The following is a 16,823-nucleotide window of genomic DNA, read 5'->3' as shown; positions in this document are numbered from 1 at the left end:
GTGTAAGTGTTGCCATCCTCTGCTTTCTACCTGCAGAGTCACTTCAGGCCAGGGTGTGCTTTGTTGCCTGTTCTGTTTTGGAATGCCAAAACAGAAAAAAAGCTGTGATGGAACTGGGAACCTCGGAGACGCCACTGCAGGGTCGTCTGCGTTTGGAATTGTAACCACACCTGCGTTCAGCAGATGGGGTTCTCATCTCCTTTCTCTGCTACATAGCCCGACTCCTTGATTCCAAGCCAGGGACCAGTGCAGAGCGTAGTCTCCCGAGCAGTCCGCAGTCAGGACTGGCATGGCGGCTGTGCTGACGTGAGGCCTGTGTCACTGATGCTGGGTTTTGTTTCCCCTCCTCCAGGCAGCCTTTCCAGTAAGTACATGACTCAGGGAAAAGCCTCCGCGAAGAGGACCCCGCAGGAATCATGACGCGGCGTTCTGAACGGCCACTCGGGCGCTCCCACTCACCGGAAAATTAGGTTCATTGCACGGGACACGGCAGCGTAGGTCAGGCTGCAGCCTCGCCTTCCAGGAACATGTCGGATTTCTTTTTTAATTTAATGAAATTGTTAATGAGGGAAAAAAATTTAATGTAGTCTTATCTGCCACCAATCCCCATAGATTTAAGGATTTTAATAGAAAGCCATGACGTATGTATTTAAGCCAGGTTAAAAGAGAAAACTGTGACTGTGAGCTGGTATTCAGTGGATACAGTTTCATGGTTTTTAATTCTTCCAAAGGGCACTAAAAGTGGTGTGCTGAGAAATCACCCCAAGTAAATTAACCCTCCCCCACGAATCCCTTTTCTAAGAGGGGAGACTCTATTTATTGCTGTTTATGGAATCCTTGTGTGAACTGCTACTGCTGTGCTTAGGGTGTCCAGACGTGATGTTACTGCGCTTGGTACAAGTGCTACCATGGACGTAAGCAGCTGTCTGAGCTGCACTGGGCCAGCAGGGCCGCGGAGAGACCTCTGCCTTTTCCCTCTCTGCTTTTAAGTAACTTGACAAAGAACGACTGTGTTCGTGAAAATGAAGTCCCGAAAGACAAGCAGTCCTGTCTGCCACCAAAAGGTTTTCAAAGGAAAAATGACAAAATAAAATGGCTTTTTACTTTTTCTGACACTCAGACAATATTGTGGAGAGCTTTTAAGAACCCCTGAAGATCAAAGAGGCCACCTCTGCCAGTCTCAAGTTCGGCTGGTGTCATTCTGGGTCTGACTGGAGTCCTCCTGGAACTGTCCAACTTCCCAAGCCTTTCAAAAGTAGCCCATGGCCAGAACTATGCCTCCGGTTATTTATCATTTTGAAATAAAATCGCAATTTCAACCTGTGATCTTATCCACATTATTTTCTAGTGAGAGAGCCCTAAACTCCATTGGGAAAGTAAGCCACGGAGTAAGGACAGTCGTCCTCTGCTCCCCAGTAGGCAGAGTTCCCTTTGACACGCCCCATGCTCCCTGGGGTTTACTGATGCCACTGAGACCACACCGGCTCTGAGGAGTGCAGCGAGGGAACGGGAAGATGCAAATCCTCGCGCCCCTTCTTTTTACGAAAGTAACCTGAAGACACGCTCTGACTGAAGAAGAGCCGTGTGAGGATGTGGAAGTCCTGGGAGAAGAAACGGTGGCCGGGCCTTGCTCAGCTGGAAGGCAGGTTCATGCGTTGCGCAACCTGCGGCTGGACGTGAGTCTGCTCAGCTGCTCTCTCGGGCTCAGGCGGGCACAGCGTGGGGCTGAGGGTTCTGGTCACGTTCTCTGGCAGGACAGCAGAAGGGAGGCCCGGGAGCGGCCCGCTGGTTCACTTGTAGGGATTGAGTTCTCGGGAGACTGCGGGCCTTCTTGTTTGTCTCTCCCTGTAATGAGAAGGAACTTTGTCTCCAGTGACCTTTTGTCTGAAGCAAAGTGCATTCCCTGTGTCTCCCTATTTTTTTTTCCAATTTGATAAATAATCTTACGTTCTTGATTTTTTTTTTTTTTCCTCCCTCAAACACTTGGTCTTTCCTTTCCTCGTGGAGGGAAAACTTCTCAAGGTCAGGCTGCGCAGGACTGGCTTCGTTTGCGCGTCATTCTGCTGCCTTGTGGTTCTGGTACCAATCTGGCCATTGCACTTCTGAGTTTGTTTACCCTCTCTCCTTTTCCTCTCATCCTCGAAATTACTTTATGTTCTCATCTTTTTTTTTTTTTTTAATAGAGACCAGGTTTTTTTGTATCCTTTGAAGGATGTTACAAGTTTCCTGCATATTATTCTAAATGCTGTTTGATTCTTCCCATAGTATTGAGGGTTTTTGTTGTTGTTTTGTTTTTACATCTCATACCAGATCTGTGTGGCAGTGAGCAGTGTTTGCCAGCAGACCTGGAGCCTGGATGCTGGTCACAGCCCCTTCTCAGTGGCTTGGCCGGGGCACAGGTGCCTCTCTCCACACCAAGCCCAGCTCCCAGGGTGTAGCTATCTCCCAAGGGCAGCTAAACAGGCTCCACCCATGCCCTGCTACCAACGTTCTCCCTGCTGCCGTGTCAGAAACAAAAATATGAAAAAAAAATTAATAGCACTGTCCCTGTGGTCCTCACCCACACTTTCTAAATCTCTCGCTCAGTATAAACAGCATCGACTATGGGCAGGCTTAAAAATGCCTTTTTAAAATGTTGTCAGATAACTTGAGTGAATTTTTCATCCTGAAATGAAAATGCTTTTATTAAAAAGAAAAAAAAAAACCTTTGCTGAGTGGGTAAAATCCTGAGGAAGACTGCCCAGTGCAGTTCACAGTGTTACCAGGGGAAGTACTCTGTTGAAAGCAGAACTGAGTAACATCTTGGGGGAAATCTAGGAGTCACAGCTGCCAAAGCCCTCGGCCACTCCCCACAGCCGCCCGGTTTCAGCACCACCTCATTTCCACGCACAGCTGCTGCTCAGAGATAAAAGCTCACATGCTTCTAACAGAAGCAGGAAAACTAACATACCAGCTCATCTCAGGGACCTGGCCGGTTTCAAGTTACATTAGGTATCCCAGATCCACTGTCAATCAGATGACACGACAATATTAGCTCAAGTGCAAAAAGAGCTAGCCAGGGGTCTAGATTACGTCTTTTAAAATATTTATTTATTTGAAAGGCAGAGTGCCAGATCTTCGTCCAAATGCCCACAATGGTCAGGGCTGGGCCAGCGGAAGCCAAGAGCCGGGTCTCCCACGCGGGTGCAGGGGCCCCAGGTACTTGGGCCACCCTCTGCTACTTTCCCAGGTGCATTAGCCCAGAGCTGGGCCTGCAGGGGAGCAGCCGGGTCTTGCATCGGCGCTCCAGTTTAGAATCCAGCCTCACAAATGCCCGCTGCAGGCCTACATTGTAATAATAGCCTCGTACGCACTGTACTAAAAGACTTGTGTTTGGGCATCATTTATCAAAGACGTGCTGGTGCTTCTGCCCCACCCAGGTCAGGTGCGGCTGGGATGCGGCAAAGCCCACCCTACCGCCAGCTCTCGGTGTAGTCGGTGTGCAGCTGGGGCGTGGCAAGAACACCCTCGGGCTCTGAAGATAGAATTGGGGCCTTGCAGATCGTATCATTGATTCCTCACGGAGACCCGGAGAGTCCACCCTCCACAGCACCCCTCCCGCAAAGCCCGCCTGCTTCCCCTCGAGATGCCACCACCGGCCCTGGGGTCCCCTCTGCCAGCCCCCACGGCGCTGCGCGGGCGGAGCAAAGGCCCCCGAGCAGCCAGGACGCCGTCCCACACACAGGTGCTCCGTCAGCCCGAGTCCCCGCGCGTCCCCCAGGGGCAGCACTGCGAGGCGGCCGCGCGCGGAGCGGGGCCTGTTAGCAACGTCCTGCCCCGGGGGCCCGGGACACACGAGCATGAGGTGGGATGGAGGTGGCCGGGCACCGCGGCCACTCTGCCCTTGACAACGGCCGCTCCCGGTGCCGGCCGTGCTTCCTGCCCCGGCCCCGAGCCTCCACCGCCTGAGACGTCGGGCCCGGGGTGCACCTCGCCCGCCTGCGTCCTCGGCGGTGACGCCATTTCCCCTCGAGCCCCACCGCCCCACCCCCTCGCCCGTCACTCACGCGGCCGGCCCAATGGCGGCGGCGGAGGGCGGGCCGGCGCGGGGGGCGGAGCCTGGGGCGCCGTGCGCCGGAGCTTGTGGCGTCAATGCGCCTGCCCGTGTCCATGGAGAGAGGCTGAGGTGTCCGAGCTCCCGGGCCCTCGGCGAGCCCCGGTGGCCGGGGACGGCGAAGATGTCGGCTTCGTTAGTCCGCGCCACTGTCCGGGCTGTGAGCAAGAGGAAGCTGCAGCCCACCAGGGCCGCCCTCACCCTGGTGAGTGCCCGCGGCGCGCGGACGGCCCCGTGACATTGGCCCGTGTCCCCCGCCGCCGGCGAGAGGAGGTCACGGCGGCAGGGCGCGGGCTGCGGCCACGTCCGAGCGCCGCGGCCGCTGGGCCGCCGCCCCCGGGCGAAGGGGACTACGTTTCCCGGCAGGCCGTGCGGCGCGCCGGCCGCGTGCGGGGTCTCCTGCGCGCGGGTGCGGGGGTCGGCCGGCGTCCGGCCGCGGCCCGGGGTCGGTGCGGGCGCGGGGTGCGAAGAGCCAGGACTTCCGGCTGCCGGACCGGACCGCGGCTCCCCTCTCTAGCCCCGCAGGAGTTGGGGGCGCCGCTGAGGTGCGGGCCGCGGCGCACAGAGGGTCACTCCCCGGGGTCGCGGGCGACTCGGGGGATCCACTCAGTCCTGGGGTCGCGGGCGGAGGACGGAGGGCGCCGACGGACCCCCCGGGAGTGAGGTCGCGGCGTTTTCTGGCGGAGCCCGAGTCACGGGTTCTAACCCGGCCGAGGGTCCCGGGCCCCGCGGCGCCCCTGTCTGGGTAGCCACACTCGGGAGGGCTCCTGGGGCCCGGGGGTCCCGGAGCAGGGAGGACGAGGCCCGTGGCTGGCAGAGTCAGGGAGACTTGCGTTGCCCAGCGCGTCCGGGCTTCGTCCTTTGTGTCTGGAAGACACTCAGGCCCCCGTGGTCAATCCAGGGTCTTGGGAGGTGGGGCCCTGGGTCAGTCGTCTCCCGGCCTCGGTACAAGTGCAGGGTTCCTCTGGTGCTGGGACGGGGTTCTGCGTCTTCATCCCCGAGTTGGGGGCGGCTGCTTGTTGCTTGAAAGTGCTCCAGTCATGCCTTCCTCCATGGCTGCGGTGGTCCAGGCCGAGTGGTCCCCATCGCTCAGGCCTGGCCTCCCGCCCCTCTGCTGGCTCTCAGGCCTTTGACAGGGGCTCTGATGCGCTTGTCCGAACTCGCCCTCCTCAGCCGTAAGGCTGGCTTTCAAAGCTCCCTCAGGAGAAGCCTGTCCCTGCTGGCTGCCAGCGTCCCCCGTGGTCCTGAGCTAGCAGTGTCGCTCTGGCCTCTGGACCCTGGTCCCAGAACTCCGGGGCCCGAGTCGCTGTTGGCCCGTAGTTTGCAAGCGCCTTATAAACGTTTCTGACCCTCCCGAGGTGTTCTGAGGCCTGATGCATGGACGCAGGTAAGAGCAGACCAGGAGGGAGGGGAGCTGTAGGTTGGGGCAGTGGGAATCGGACATGGCGCAGCACGGGAAAAGGGCCGTGCTGTGGAGTCCGCCAGAGGTCAGGAAGCGGCTGATGACTCGGTGGCAGGGCTGGGTGCTGCAGCGCCAGACTCTGCCTTAGCTGGTGCGAATCGGGAGGGGGATGTGTGGTTTGCAGGAGAGAGGGATTTAGACGGTGGCGGGCTGGCCGCGGGCATGTTGATGCAAGCCAGGCCCCAACACGGTGCCCTCGGACAGCTGCAGGAAATACCCAGAAAGCACGGACGCCCCTCTTCCCTGATTGCCCCTACAGATCCTGGAATTGACAGATGGAATAAAGTTAAAAAACAAACCAGCCCTGCCAAGGTTAATCACTACTCTGACGGTAGATGACTTCACCTCCCTGGTCCTACAAGTCAGAGTTGGTGCATAAAGCCCAGTTAGAGTTCTGTGAGAGAGTGGTGGTACCCAGCCAGTACAGTTCTGGTGCTTAGAGAGACCTTAATTCATCGTGCACAGTGGGTGCCTTCGATCTTGACTCTGGTGGAAGCTGGCTGAGCGGGGTGGCACGAGCTGTGGATTCACTGGGCTAGGACCAGAAGTCCTTTGGAACAGTGACCCATGCATGAAGATACGTAGATGAGGGCACTCCCGCAGGCCAAACTAGACGAACCCTCTAACGCTGAGAGTGGTTTAGTCTACCAGGGAGGACTGTTGATAAAATATTATGTAGTAGCTGTAAATAATTCTTTGTTTAAGTTTTGGAGTCAAAGCTTCATTCTTCGACTTACCAGCCCTATGTAAGTTATTTAATCTTTGATGCCTAAAAGCACAGAATTAATTGTTAGGAATATAAAGGTAATGCATTTAAACCATGAAACGCTTAGCTAGCACTCAGTGATGGTCAGTGTGTGTGTATTGCCATGTATCAAATGGGAAGAATGGTCTTTAAATGGAGGCTAGGACGTTGTGTGTGCGCTTGTACACCCATGATTACCCCGGACAGCCAGTGCTGAGAAAGCCGCGTTTGGCAAAGTGTACTGTAGCTCGTACATTAACTGCTGCTCATCTGTCAGCTTTAAACAGGAAAATGCTGGATTCAGAGTGACCGTCCGTTAGAGGCGTTGACACACATATGAAGCGTACATAATCACAGAGTTAATTTCAGTTCTAGTTAGGCTTGCTTAAACAGCCAGAGATGAAAATTGCCTGGGATCACTTTAAGGAACTACAACGCTGTGGATGAAAAGTTTGTCCTACAAGGGATAGAAGCCGTTTGGTGTCTGAGAAGGCTTTAAAAATGCGGTCCTGTGAGGTAGTGATAAGGCACGTTGATCTAAAGCAGCTTTTCCCATAATTTTAACAACAAACAAATACTTTCCTGTTTTAGTTTTTAAATATTATTTTTAAATTTGCCCAACATATAAGACAACAATACTCTCACTTTAAAGAGCCACGTTCCTCAGATTTATGTATGAATAAACTGAAAAACATATTTCCGTGCATTTCAAGAATCTTCTAGATTTGACTTCACAAGTCAACTGTTAGGTGAATTAGAAACTCATTAATTGTGTGTAAATCACAATACGATACCTTAGAGAAGTGTGGGTTTCTTGTTTACCCTAGCGAGAGCATGGGGGCCGGAAGCCTGCCCGACCCTGCAGCAGGAAAACCAGATTGGTTTTCCCTAAGCAGTGCAAGCAGACAAAGTGCAAAGGGGGATCCTTAGTTTCTGCCTGTTACTGACATACAGGCAGTACTGTTTAGCGCTAGAATTTTTTAGGAGTCCCCTCTCTTCCCTGTTCAGTCATTCTCATTTGTTCTGAAAATCAGATCAGGGACTGGGAAGGTTTAAGAAGCATCCTTTTCTCTCGCGTGAGCAGCTAACTGGGTTACCCGTCATTCGTAATACTCGCCCGACAGAGTCTGTGTTTGGGTTTTGCCTGACGAAGGAAGATTTAGATGCACTTTTGGTTCTGTGGTAGCAGCTGCCAGGCACAGAGTCCTGTTCAGGCCTCCTTTTCCCTTAAGTGCCCCTCAAGCAGGTGAGCTTGTTCTTTATGAGCTGCTTCCTTCCCCGTGTTAAACGCTTTCCATTAAGCATTAAGAAGAAAATTATTTTTCAAATGAATTAGATAGCTTAGAAAACTGTTTTGAGATAAAAGGACTTAGCTGGGTGACAAAGCGTGTGAGCCGTGTTGTGTGTTGCGATCCTGTACCTTTGATCTACCCACAGCAAACCAAGGCTAAGCCTAGACGACCTATCAGATTTTAGTCCCAACAAATACTTTCCCCTTGCTTTGCCTTTTACTTTTCCTTAACGTGTCAACAGTCTTTTTTCTTTGACAGTAGTGGTTTAATTTCTTTAGCATGTGACATAAATGTTATGACCATGAAATTTACAAGTGGAAGAAAGGTGGAGTTTACCACCAGACACTTAGAAGGATAAACAAGCACTTTAAGGAAATGCGTTTTACGGATTGCTGCTCTGTGATCTACAGAAAACGCCCCGGAACCCTGTTCTTCAGTATGTCCTCCTCCTGTCCCGCGTGCTTGTGCATCAAGGGCCGTGGGAAAAGGCCTGTAGAGACCTGGTGGTAACGGTTTGTTCCCTTTTGTCTTTATAGTGACAGACAACAGGAAATACATACACACCCCATATGGTCACTGACAAGAAGATTCACGAAGCAGTTACTTTTACTAGGTGCACTGCAAGGCGTTCTCTTGTGTTTTGTATTTTGTAGGATGCCAGTCTTGGCCCTGTAAACTGGTTTTATGTCCCTACTTAATTGGGTCCGACTAGTAGAACGTCCCCATCTAGCTGGGCTCGCGCCCCGACGGGAGGCAACAACACATGGCAGGGCCACACTGTCATCCACTGGTTCTGTCCCCCTAGCACAGGTTGGCGTTCTGGCCTCAGGTTATGGCCAGATGAGGTAATAATAGCCAAATTTGGGACTGCACGCACCAGTAAAATACTGATTTTAGAAACCCCCGGATCAGCTCAATATTGGTCGCTTGAGGAGCCTGTGAACAAGGTGGGGCTGGCGTACTCTCTTCACAACCACGTTCTCATACCGCTGTGCCAGTCGCCGTGCTGGCCCGGTCCTGAGTACTTTTCTTGAATTCCGATCTTTAATCCGAGAGGAGAGATGGTGGTCCCTACTGCACCAGCAAGGGACTAGGCCTCAGAGAGGCCACTCCACGTGACGGCCCTCAGGACGCAGCTGCCAAGTGGACGGGCAGTGCTCTGAAACAGATTCTGCTCCCAGGGGTCTCCTTCCCAGGAAAAGTGGAGGTAGTCACACTGGACCTGTGCACACACAACACGCTGTGACCGTGAGGACCCCGGAGCCAAGTTACACGCAGCCAAGGAACTCCTGGCTTAGCTCTGGTCATCTGGGGTCTTGAGCTCTTGGTTCTGTCCACATGGAACGCTTGTAGGAACACGTGGAAGGGTAGAGAGAAGCAGAGCCCGTGTTGCTCTGTGCTGATGGCACTGGCTCCTCCAGCTGCGCCTTTGGATGCATTGGAAATAGGGTTAATAATCTACAGAAACAGCGCCCGAGGTCTGGCTTCCCAGGGCTGATTCGCTGTCTGTCTGCAGGCCTTCTGTGTGCCAGGCAGGGCACCTCTTACTGGGCACAGCGTGGGTGCGCAGAGTAGATGCCACCCAAAAACGTGGCCCTTGTGATGTGCATGGTCGCAGAGAATATGGGCAGGAGCCGCCCTGGACAAGGGAGCAAGATGAAAAGGCGGTGACTTGCAGATGTCTTCGCAAACAGTGCTTTGAATTGAGGCGAGTTCATGTGTATGTATAAAACCCTGTAGGTGCCCGTGAGAAAAGAATGTAAATTCACTGCATGAATTTGCTAAAGACAGACGAATAAGACAAGTAAGTACGAAACTTTGAAGAATCCGTGTTTTATAGCTAAAACCGAAATTTTCTTTTTTCAGACACCATCGGCAGTAAACAAGATAAAACAGCTTCTTAAAGATAAGCCTGAGCATGTAAGTAAAACGAGAACAGAATTGAAGCTGTGTTTTCAGAATGAACTAGTATGTTTTCATCAACTGGGGATTTTTATTTTAAAAAATAGCATATGCTCATGATTTTTAAGAAAGAAAACACAAAATGGACATTGAATGTGAAGGAAGTCGCTCTCACGCAGGCTCTTGATCGTCATCCACTCTCCTCTGAACCAGCCTTTCGGCCATCTGGGTAGACAAGAGTTTCTTGGGCCCCTTGATGTCTTAAGGAGGACTGTAGGGTGTTTGGAGGTCTCTGCCACCAGGTTGTACCCCCTCCCTTCCTAGGTGGTGACGGCCAAAGACGTCTCCCTGAGAGGAACCCCTGACCTAGGCCACACGGGCTCTCTTACGTCTGCTTCCCTTTTCCTGCTTTCATGAGGGCACACGGTGTACGCTGTGCTTACGCTTTGCTTTTTACCCCCTCGCTTGAAAATCCTTCCATATCATTATGTAAAGATCTGCCTCCTCAGCCGGCGCCGCGGCTCACTAGGCTAATCCTCTGCTTTGCGGCGCCGGCACACCGGGTTCTAGTCCCGGTCGGGGCACCGATCCTGTCCCGGTTGCCCCTCTTCCAGGCCAGCTCTCTGCTGTGGCCAGGGAGTGCAGTGGAGGATGGCCCAAGTGCTTGGGCCCTGCACCCCATGGGAGACCAGGAGAAGCACCTGGCTCCTGCCATCGGATCAGCGCGGTGCGCCGGCCGCAGCGCGCCTACCGCGGCAGCCATTGGAGGGTGAACCAACGGCAAAAAAAGGAAGACCTTTCTCTCTGTCTCTTTCTCACTATCCACTCTGCCTGTCAAAAAAAAAAAAAAAAAAAAGATCTGCCTCCTCATTTTGTGCACATTCTATGACATGTTTAATTACATCAACCAACGCCTGAGTCCTGGCTGCTGTGCCTGGGAAAGCAAAGATGGCTGTAGTACTTGGGCCCCTGCCACCATGTGGGAGACCCAAATAGAGCTCCAGGCTCCTGGCTCTGGCCTGGCCTGGCCCAGCCCCGGCTGTTTTGGCCATTTGAGGAGTGAACCAGCAAATGGAAGATACTCTCCCTCTGCCTTTTCCTCCCCTCCCCTTCCCCCATCCCTTACACTGCCTTTCAGATAAAACAAAACAAAATTCCTTTTTTTTTTTTTTTTAGGGAGGCAGTTTCCATCATTAGATACTTTTTTTTTTTAAGATTTATTTTATTTATTTGAAAGGCAGAGTTACAGAGACGCAGAGGCAGGAGGTGGGGGGTCTTCTATTTACTAGTTCACTCCTCAGATGGCCACAATGGCCGGAGCTGTGCCAATCTGAAACCAGGAGCCAGGAGCTTCTTGTGGGTCTCCCACATGGATGCAGGGGCCCAAAGACTCAGCCCATCTTCCACTGCTTTCCCAGGCCATAGCAGAGAGCTGGATTGGAAGAGGAGCAACCAGGACTAGAACCAGGACCCGTATGGGATGCCGGCACTGCAGGTGGCGGCCTTACCTGCTACACCACAGCGCCAGCCCTAGATACTTTTATTTTCCTCTCTCTCTCTCTTTTTTTAATCTGAGAGGTAGAGTTATAGACAGTGAGAGAGAGACAGAGACAAAGGTCTTCCTTCCGTTGGTTCACTCCCCAAATGGCCGGCGCTGTGCCAATCCGAAGCCAGGAGTCAGGTGCTTCCTCCGGGTCTCCCATGTGGGTGCAGGGGCCCAAACACCTGGGCCATCCTCCACTGCCCTCCTGGGCCACAGCAGAGAGCTGAACTGGAAGAGGAGGAACCAGGACTAGAACCTGGCGCCCATATGGGATGCCAGCGCCGCGGGCGGAGAATTAACCAAGTGAGCCATGGCACCGGTCCCTCTTTTTCCTTTTTTTTAAAAAAGTTACTATTAATATGTTGCCCTTAAAAAATGCTGTTCTCAGAATAGATGTCTAATAAAAAGGATCCAACATTGTGACTTAGCGGGTTAAGCCTCCAATATGAGTGCCAGTTTGAGTCCCGGCTGCTCCACTTCCAGTCCCTGCTGATATACCTGGGGAAATAACAGAAGGTGGCCCAAGTGTACCCATGTGGGAGACCCTGATTTTGGTTATTTGGGAAGTGAACCATTAGATGGAAAAGTCTCTCAGTCAGTCTCTCCCTCTTCCTCCCTCCCTCTCTACCTGCCGTGTCTCTTCCTCTTTGTAACTCTTTCAAATAGATAAATCTTTTAAAAATAATAATGAGTCAGATGTTACATATGCACTTGTATGTGTGACAAGACTGGAGGGGCCAGTGCTGTGGCTTAGTAGGCTAAGCCTCCGCCTGTAGTGCCGTCATCCTATATGGGTGCTGGTTCATGTCCCAGCTGCTCCTTTTTCTTTCTTTTTAAAGATTTATCTTTTTATTTGAAAGTCAGAGTTGCAGAGAGAGAGAGTGGTCTTCCATCTGATGGTTCACTCCCCATTTGGCTGCAATGGCCAGAGCTGTGCCGATCCGAAGCCAGGTACAGGAGCTTCTTCCTGGTCTCCCACGCAGGTGCCGGGGCCCAAGCACTTGGGCCATCTTCTACTGCTTTCCCAGGTGCATTAGCAAGGAGCTGGATCTGAAATGGGGCAGCTGGGACACGAACCCGTGCCCATATGGGATGCTGGTGCTGCAGGCAGTAGCTTGCAAGAGGAGCAGTGGGACTAGAACCGGCTCCCATATGGGATGCCAGCGCCTCAGGCCAGGGCATTAACCCGCTGAGCCATGGCGCCGGCCCCCCAGCTGCTCCACTTCTGATCCAGCTCTCTGCTATGGCCTGGGAAAGCAGTAGGAGGTACCCCAAGTCCTTGGGTCCCTGCACCCATGTGGGAGACTCGGAAGAAGTTCCTGGCTTCAGATAGCTCAGCTGCAGCAGTTGTGGTCATTTGAGGAGTTAACCAACAGATGGATGACTTTTCTTTCTGTGTGTAACTCTACCTCTCAAGTAAATAAATAAATTAAAAAAAAATACTGGAAGGAAATAGGGGGGAAAAACAAACTTTTGTTAGTGTAATACTAACTGTTGAAGTTTTTTTTGTTTTTTGATTTCTTTATTTTGTATGTAATTTTTTAATTGATTTTATTTATTTATTTGAAAGGCAGAATTAGAGAGAGGAGAGACAGAGAGAGAGAGAGAGAGGTCTTCCATCCACTGGTTCACTCCCCAAATGGCTGCAACGGCCAGGGCTGGGCCAGACCAAAGCCAGAAACCAGGAGTTTCTGGGTCTCTCATGTGGGTCCAGGGGCCCAAGCACTTGGGCCATCCTCTGCTGCTTTCCCAGGTGCATTAGCAAGGAGCTGGATCTGAAATGGGGCAGCTGGGACACGAACCAGTGCCCATATGGGATGCTGGTGTTGCAGGCAGTAGCTATGCCACTATGCCAGTGCACCGGCCCCTGTAATTAATTGGTTTTTATTCTTTTGACTCCATGCTGGTGCTATAAGGACATTTATGCAATGGTTAAATTTTTTAACGGCTTCTTGCCCATTCATTTGTACATTCTATAGGGACATATCCTATAGCCAGAAGTCTAATAATTACCTTTTAACTTATTTTTAAACAACAGCCAGGGTTTTGTTGGAGTAATTGTTTAATCTGCACTATCAAAACTAAATTTATTTTTTAATACTTTTTCAGGTAGGTGTAAAAGTTGGCGTCCGAACCAGGGGCTGTAACGGCCTTTCTTATACTCTAGAATATACGAAGACAAAAGGAGATTCTGACGAAGAAGTCGTTCAGGACGGTGAGTTTATCATGAACAAGCTTTCCTGGCACTCTGTTTTGCATAAAGTGTTTGGGTCTGCCCAGCATGAAGTTGTTGAGAGCAGTAATAAAACAGGAGAGCGCACACGTTTCCTTCATGCCGCAGCTCAGAGGAAGGAGGGGAAAGGTGAGAGACGAGCTGTAGTCTTGCTCGGAGTGATCGCCCTGGAATTTACCTGTGTGAAACCGTCTGCTCTGCTGTCATGGTTCTGGCTACAGATTAGTGTGAGGGAAGCGGGGGCAGGCAGGAAGCAGAGAGCCTCATCCCAAGGAGGAAATCACCAGGCCTGGGGAGGTTTGCTGGAAATCTAAGCAGTGCTCAGCACGCGCTCAGCTGGCCGGCAGCCGGGGGTGCAGAGCCCCTACCCCCTCGGTCTGCTCGGGAAGAAGCTGAGGCACAGACACGTGGAACCGTTTGCCTGAGGTCGCAGGGTGAGCGAGGGGCCTGGTGAAGGGGGACCAGTCGGTTCTCTGCAGAGGCTGTCCTGGATAAGCTTGTTTGTTCCAGCTGTGCAAGATCACCATGGCGTCCATGAGGTTTTCAGACCGTAGAACTCCAGAGTGAACCGGCCATCTGTGTGTGAAGTCGCAGGTTTATGTCTCTGTCCAGTAAGTCATAGCAGCTCACACTTTTGAGGATTTCTTTAGTTTCCGTTTCTACTGAAAATGTTAGGTTTTTGATTATATTTTCCACCACCTGCTGTCCGCACTCAATAATCTGATAAAGCGTGTTTAAAACAAGACAAACAGTGAAGCAACAGTGTGAGAACATGAGCATTTCCGGCCTGCGGTGGTGGCTCTGTGCCCGCAGCTTGCCAACAGCGCCTCCTGCTGGTGGGAGGGCCAAGGGTGGCTGCTCTGAGAGTGTGCTCATCCTGCTAACCTGAAGGCACCACCAGGAAAGGCGTGTCTGATACGCTCCTATTGAAGTCAACTCCTAAAGTATCATAAAGTTTAGTATTTTCAGCTTAAAGAAGAGGAAACCTAATATTTATGTAGTTTATATTTAGGCGATGACTCAATTTCTTACGTGGAAGAAAACATTCTTAAACCAGTTGTGTTCAGAAGATGCTGGCCTCTGCCCACATATTCACTAGGGAATGTTACCCAGAGCAGAACTGCTGTCATACTGGCCGGCCCCATTGTGTCACAGCCCTTTGTCTCTCTAGGCGTGGCAGTGAGCGGAGTGCATAGATGTTGGTGCAGTGTTTCCGTAAATGGTACTGACTCCGTCTTTACAAAACTGGCACTGAGAGCGCACACGTTCCCCTTACGCTGCAGCTCGGAGGAAGGAGTGAAGGGAAAGACGAGTTGTAGTCTTGCCCAGAATCATCCTGGAGTTCACCTGTGTGAAAGCGTCCACCCTGATGTCACTGTTTTGGCTGCAGATTAGTTGTGTGGGGGAGAGGGGCAGGCAGGAAGCAGTGCTTCGTCCCCCTAAGGAAATGACAGAACCTGTTGAGGTTTCCCGTGCCACTTCCAGGGGCTTTGACCCGGCGGCTCCCACGAGGCTGCAAGGCTTTGTGTGACACATGTTTTCTCTTCCCCAAGGAGTCAGAGTGTTCATCGAGAAGAAAGCCCAGCTAACACTCTTAGGAACAGAAATGGACTATGTTGAAGACAAATTATCCAGTGAGTTTGTGTTCAATAACCCAAACATCAAAGGAACTTGCGGCTGTGGAGAAAGCTTTAACATTTGAATCCTCAGGACACCTCTGGCCGCCAGCTCCAGGGAAGCGCACGCACGCCTTGGGACTCACGGAAGAAATCGTGTGACTGTCACGTGCTTCAGGGTTATAACGGGAAAATAAAACAATGCATTTTGGAAATGAAGCCAGTGTGTTAGCTGCCAGGAGACGTGGGATCCGTGCGCTCTGTAGGAAACCGAGCCTGAGAGGCCGTCGCTCTCTGGATCGTTTTCTTCTCTGAGGACAGGAACCCGGCTGCACACCTGACCCTTCTGTCAGCACCAGTTTCCCTCAGGCCGCCCCCCAAGGAGGTCAGCGTTCCTGGATCTCCACCGCGTGGCGGCACGGCTGTCTCCCTCGCCGCTGTTCCCACCACATTGCTGGCTCCTAAAACGCAGCAGCAGGAAGTCCAGGCTGCTGGGAGCAACGTGATGGTGCATTGTAGCCATTTTCCATTGTTACCAGGACGCTCATTGTCAGATGCCTCCTCTGCAGTATTTAGCAGAGCTGGGCAAAGATTCCCTTGAAGTGCAGTGCGGAATAGCTCGCCATGGTGATGGCCAAAGGTGAGAAACACTGGAGCCACCTGTTCTCAATCCATTTCTTTTGCCACCTAAATGCCTGAACGAGGGGATCTCAAGCCCGCCTGCGATTCTCTTGATTGGAAGATGCCTGTTGGACCATGCACCCTCTGCGGCCCCCCCCCAACACCTCGTCCCCCAGTTCTTTTTCTGAGGAAGCAGAGACCCCACGGGCACCCGGGGGCTCGTGTGCCCCGTCGTTCACAAGATCAGGGGTCCCTGCCCTTCCCTGGAGGTGGTTCCTGTGCACTGTACTCCAGGCGGTCGCTGACGGACACGGTGACCCGGCATCTTCGTCCGGTCAGCTTTCTGATGGGATTGCGTTCTAGTTTGGTGGTTAGCACATTAGTTTTGAGTGGGAGGAGTCTTCAAAACCTTTTTGTGTGAATCACCATTGTTTAGAACTTGTAGGCATGGTTTCCTCAAGCCGAGCGGGCACACACGCACTCAGAATTAATGCTTTGGGAAGGTGGGAGCAGCCGCGAAGCAGATCGTGGAAGCTTAATTAAAACCCCCAAATCCGAGTCCGCTCTCTGGTCCCTGAGCCAGTCCCTGCAAGTTTAAACATGTTTTTAACCTAACACTGCTATCGTCATCTTTGACAGTGTTCCTTTTGCTTTAGTTTCTTGATTTTTCTGAGTTTGACACATGAAGGATTCTGAGATGACGTAGACACTTTCTTTGAACACCGATCTCATCAAAGTAGCTGAGTTCCTTTACATCTGTCCTGTTTACTAAAGTACCTGGCACAAAATGTACCTGGCACCAAAACCTAGAGCAGTTGTCATGGAAATGCCATGAGTTTGTTCTGTTAATATAATTGTGATCCACTTATAATTTATGCAATACTGTATGTGTGTAGAAGTTCAGTTATCAATTAAAAAAAAGTGGCTTCTTTGTGATCATAAAGTTGCCTTTTCTTATGGAGGGAAAGAATCTGGGGTAATAGCCACTACAGCTCCTAAGGAGTAACTGCTGTATTTTCCTGCCCGGGCTCCCTGTCTCCAGGCACTCTCTCCTACAGCCCCTCGAGAGGACCTCTCAGAACGTTCTCAGTTCCCTCCCTGTTCACGTGGGGGTCATCCGCCTGTGCCCTGTAGTGCCTTTCCCTCTGTCGCCTGAGCTCTCTGTCCACCACTCCGAGAAGGTTCTTAACGTTTCACGGCGGCCGCGCGGGGCTTGGTGAGCACTGCTCTCAGGGGCCCTGAGCTCTCCCAGCTCGTCAGACAGCCCCTCCCCTCGGAGACCTCGGAGTTGTGAAGCGCGTCAGTCTGCATACTTG

General features: G+C 52.1%; 2 protein-coding genes across 3 annotated transcripts in view; both read left to right on the top strand.

Annotated features, from left to right (window-relative positions):
- TUT7 (terminal uridylyl transferase 7) overlaps positions 1 to 1,324 on the top strand; it is a 69,329-nt gene extending 68,005 nt beyond the window's left edge. For both annotated transcript variants that reach the window (XM_062208523.1, XM_062208522.1), the window contains one exon: positions 353 to 1,324. In XM_062208523.1, coding sequence (XP_062064507.1) covers positions 353 to 420 — 68 coding nt within the window. In that variant the 3' untranslated portion in view covers positions 421 to 1,324. The remainder of the gene's footprint in view (positions 1 to 352) is intronic.
- Positions 1,325 to 4,118: 2,794 nt separating this feature from the next.
- Positions 4,119 to 16,466, top strand: ISCA1 (iron-sulfur cluster assembly 1). The gene is made up of 4 exons (XM_062208520.1): positions 4,119 to 4,298; positions 9,459 to 9,512; positions 13,147 to 13,252; positions 14,824 to 16,466. Exons 1-4 carry the CDS (start codon positions 4,218 to 4,220, stop codon positions 14,970 to 14,972), a joined length of 390 nt encoding a protein of 129 aa, XP_062064504.1. The 5' UTR covers positions 4,119 to 4,217; the 3' UTR covers positions 14,973 to 16,466.
- Positions 16,467 to 16,823: the final 357 nt, after the last annotated feature.

The sequence above is a fragment of the Lepus europaeus genome, chromosome 12 (assembly GCF_033115175.1).
Source record: "Lepus europaeus isolate LE1 chromosome 12, mLepTim1.pri, whole genome shotgun sequence".
NCBI classification, from domain to species: Eukaryota; Metazoa; Chordata; class Mammalia; order Lagomorpha; family Leporidae; genus Lepus; species Lepus europaeus.
This window is presented reverse-complemented; position numbering and strand designations above follow the sequence as displayed.

Coding starts and splice junctions, on each gene's coding strand:
- ISCA1 (XM_062208520.1), top strand. CDS start 4,218: ATGTCGGCTTCGTTAGTCCGCGCCACTGTCCGGGCTGTGAGCAAGAGG. Junction 4,299..9,458: donor CCAGGGCCGCCCTCACCCTG/GTGAGTGCCCGC, acceptor TTCTTTTTTCAG/ACACCATCGGCAGTAAACAA. Junction 13,253..14,823: donor CGAAGAAGTCGTTCAGGACG/GTGAGTTTATCA, acceptor CTCTTCCCCAAG/GAGTCAGAGTGTTCATCGAG.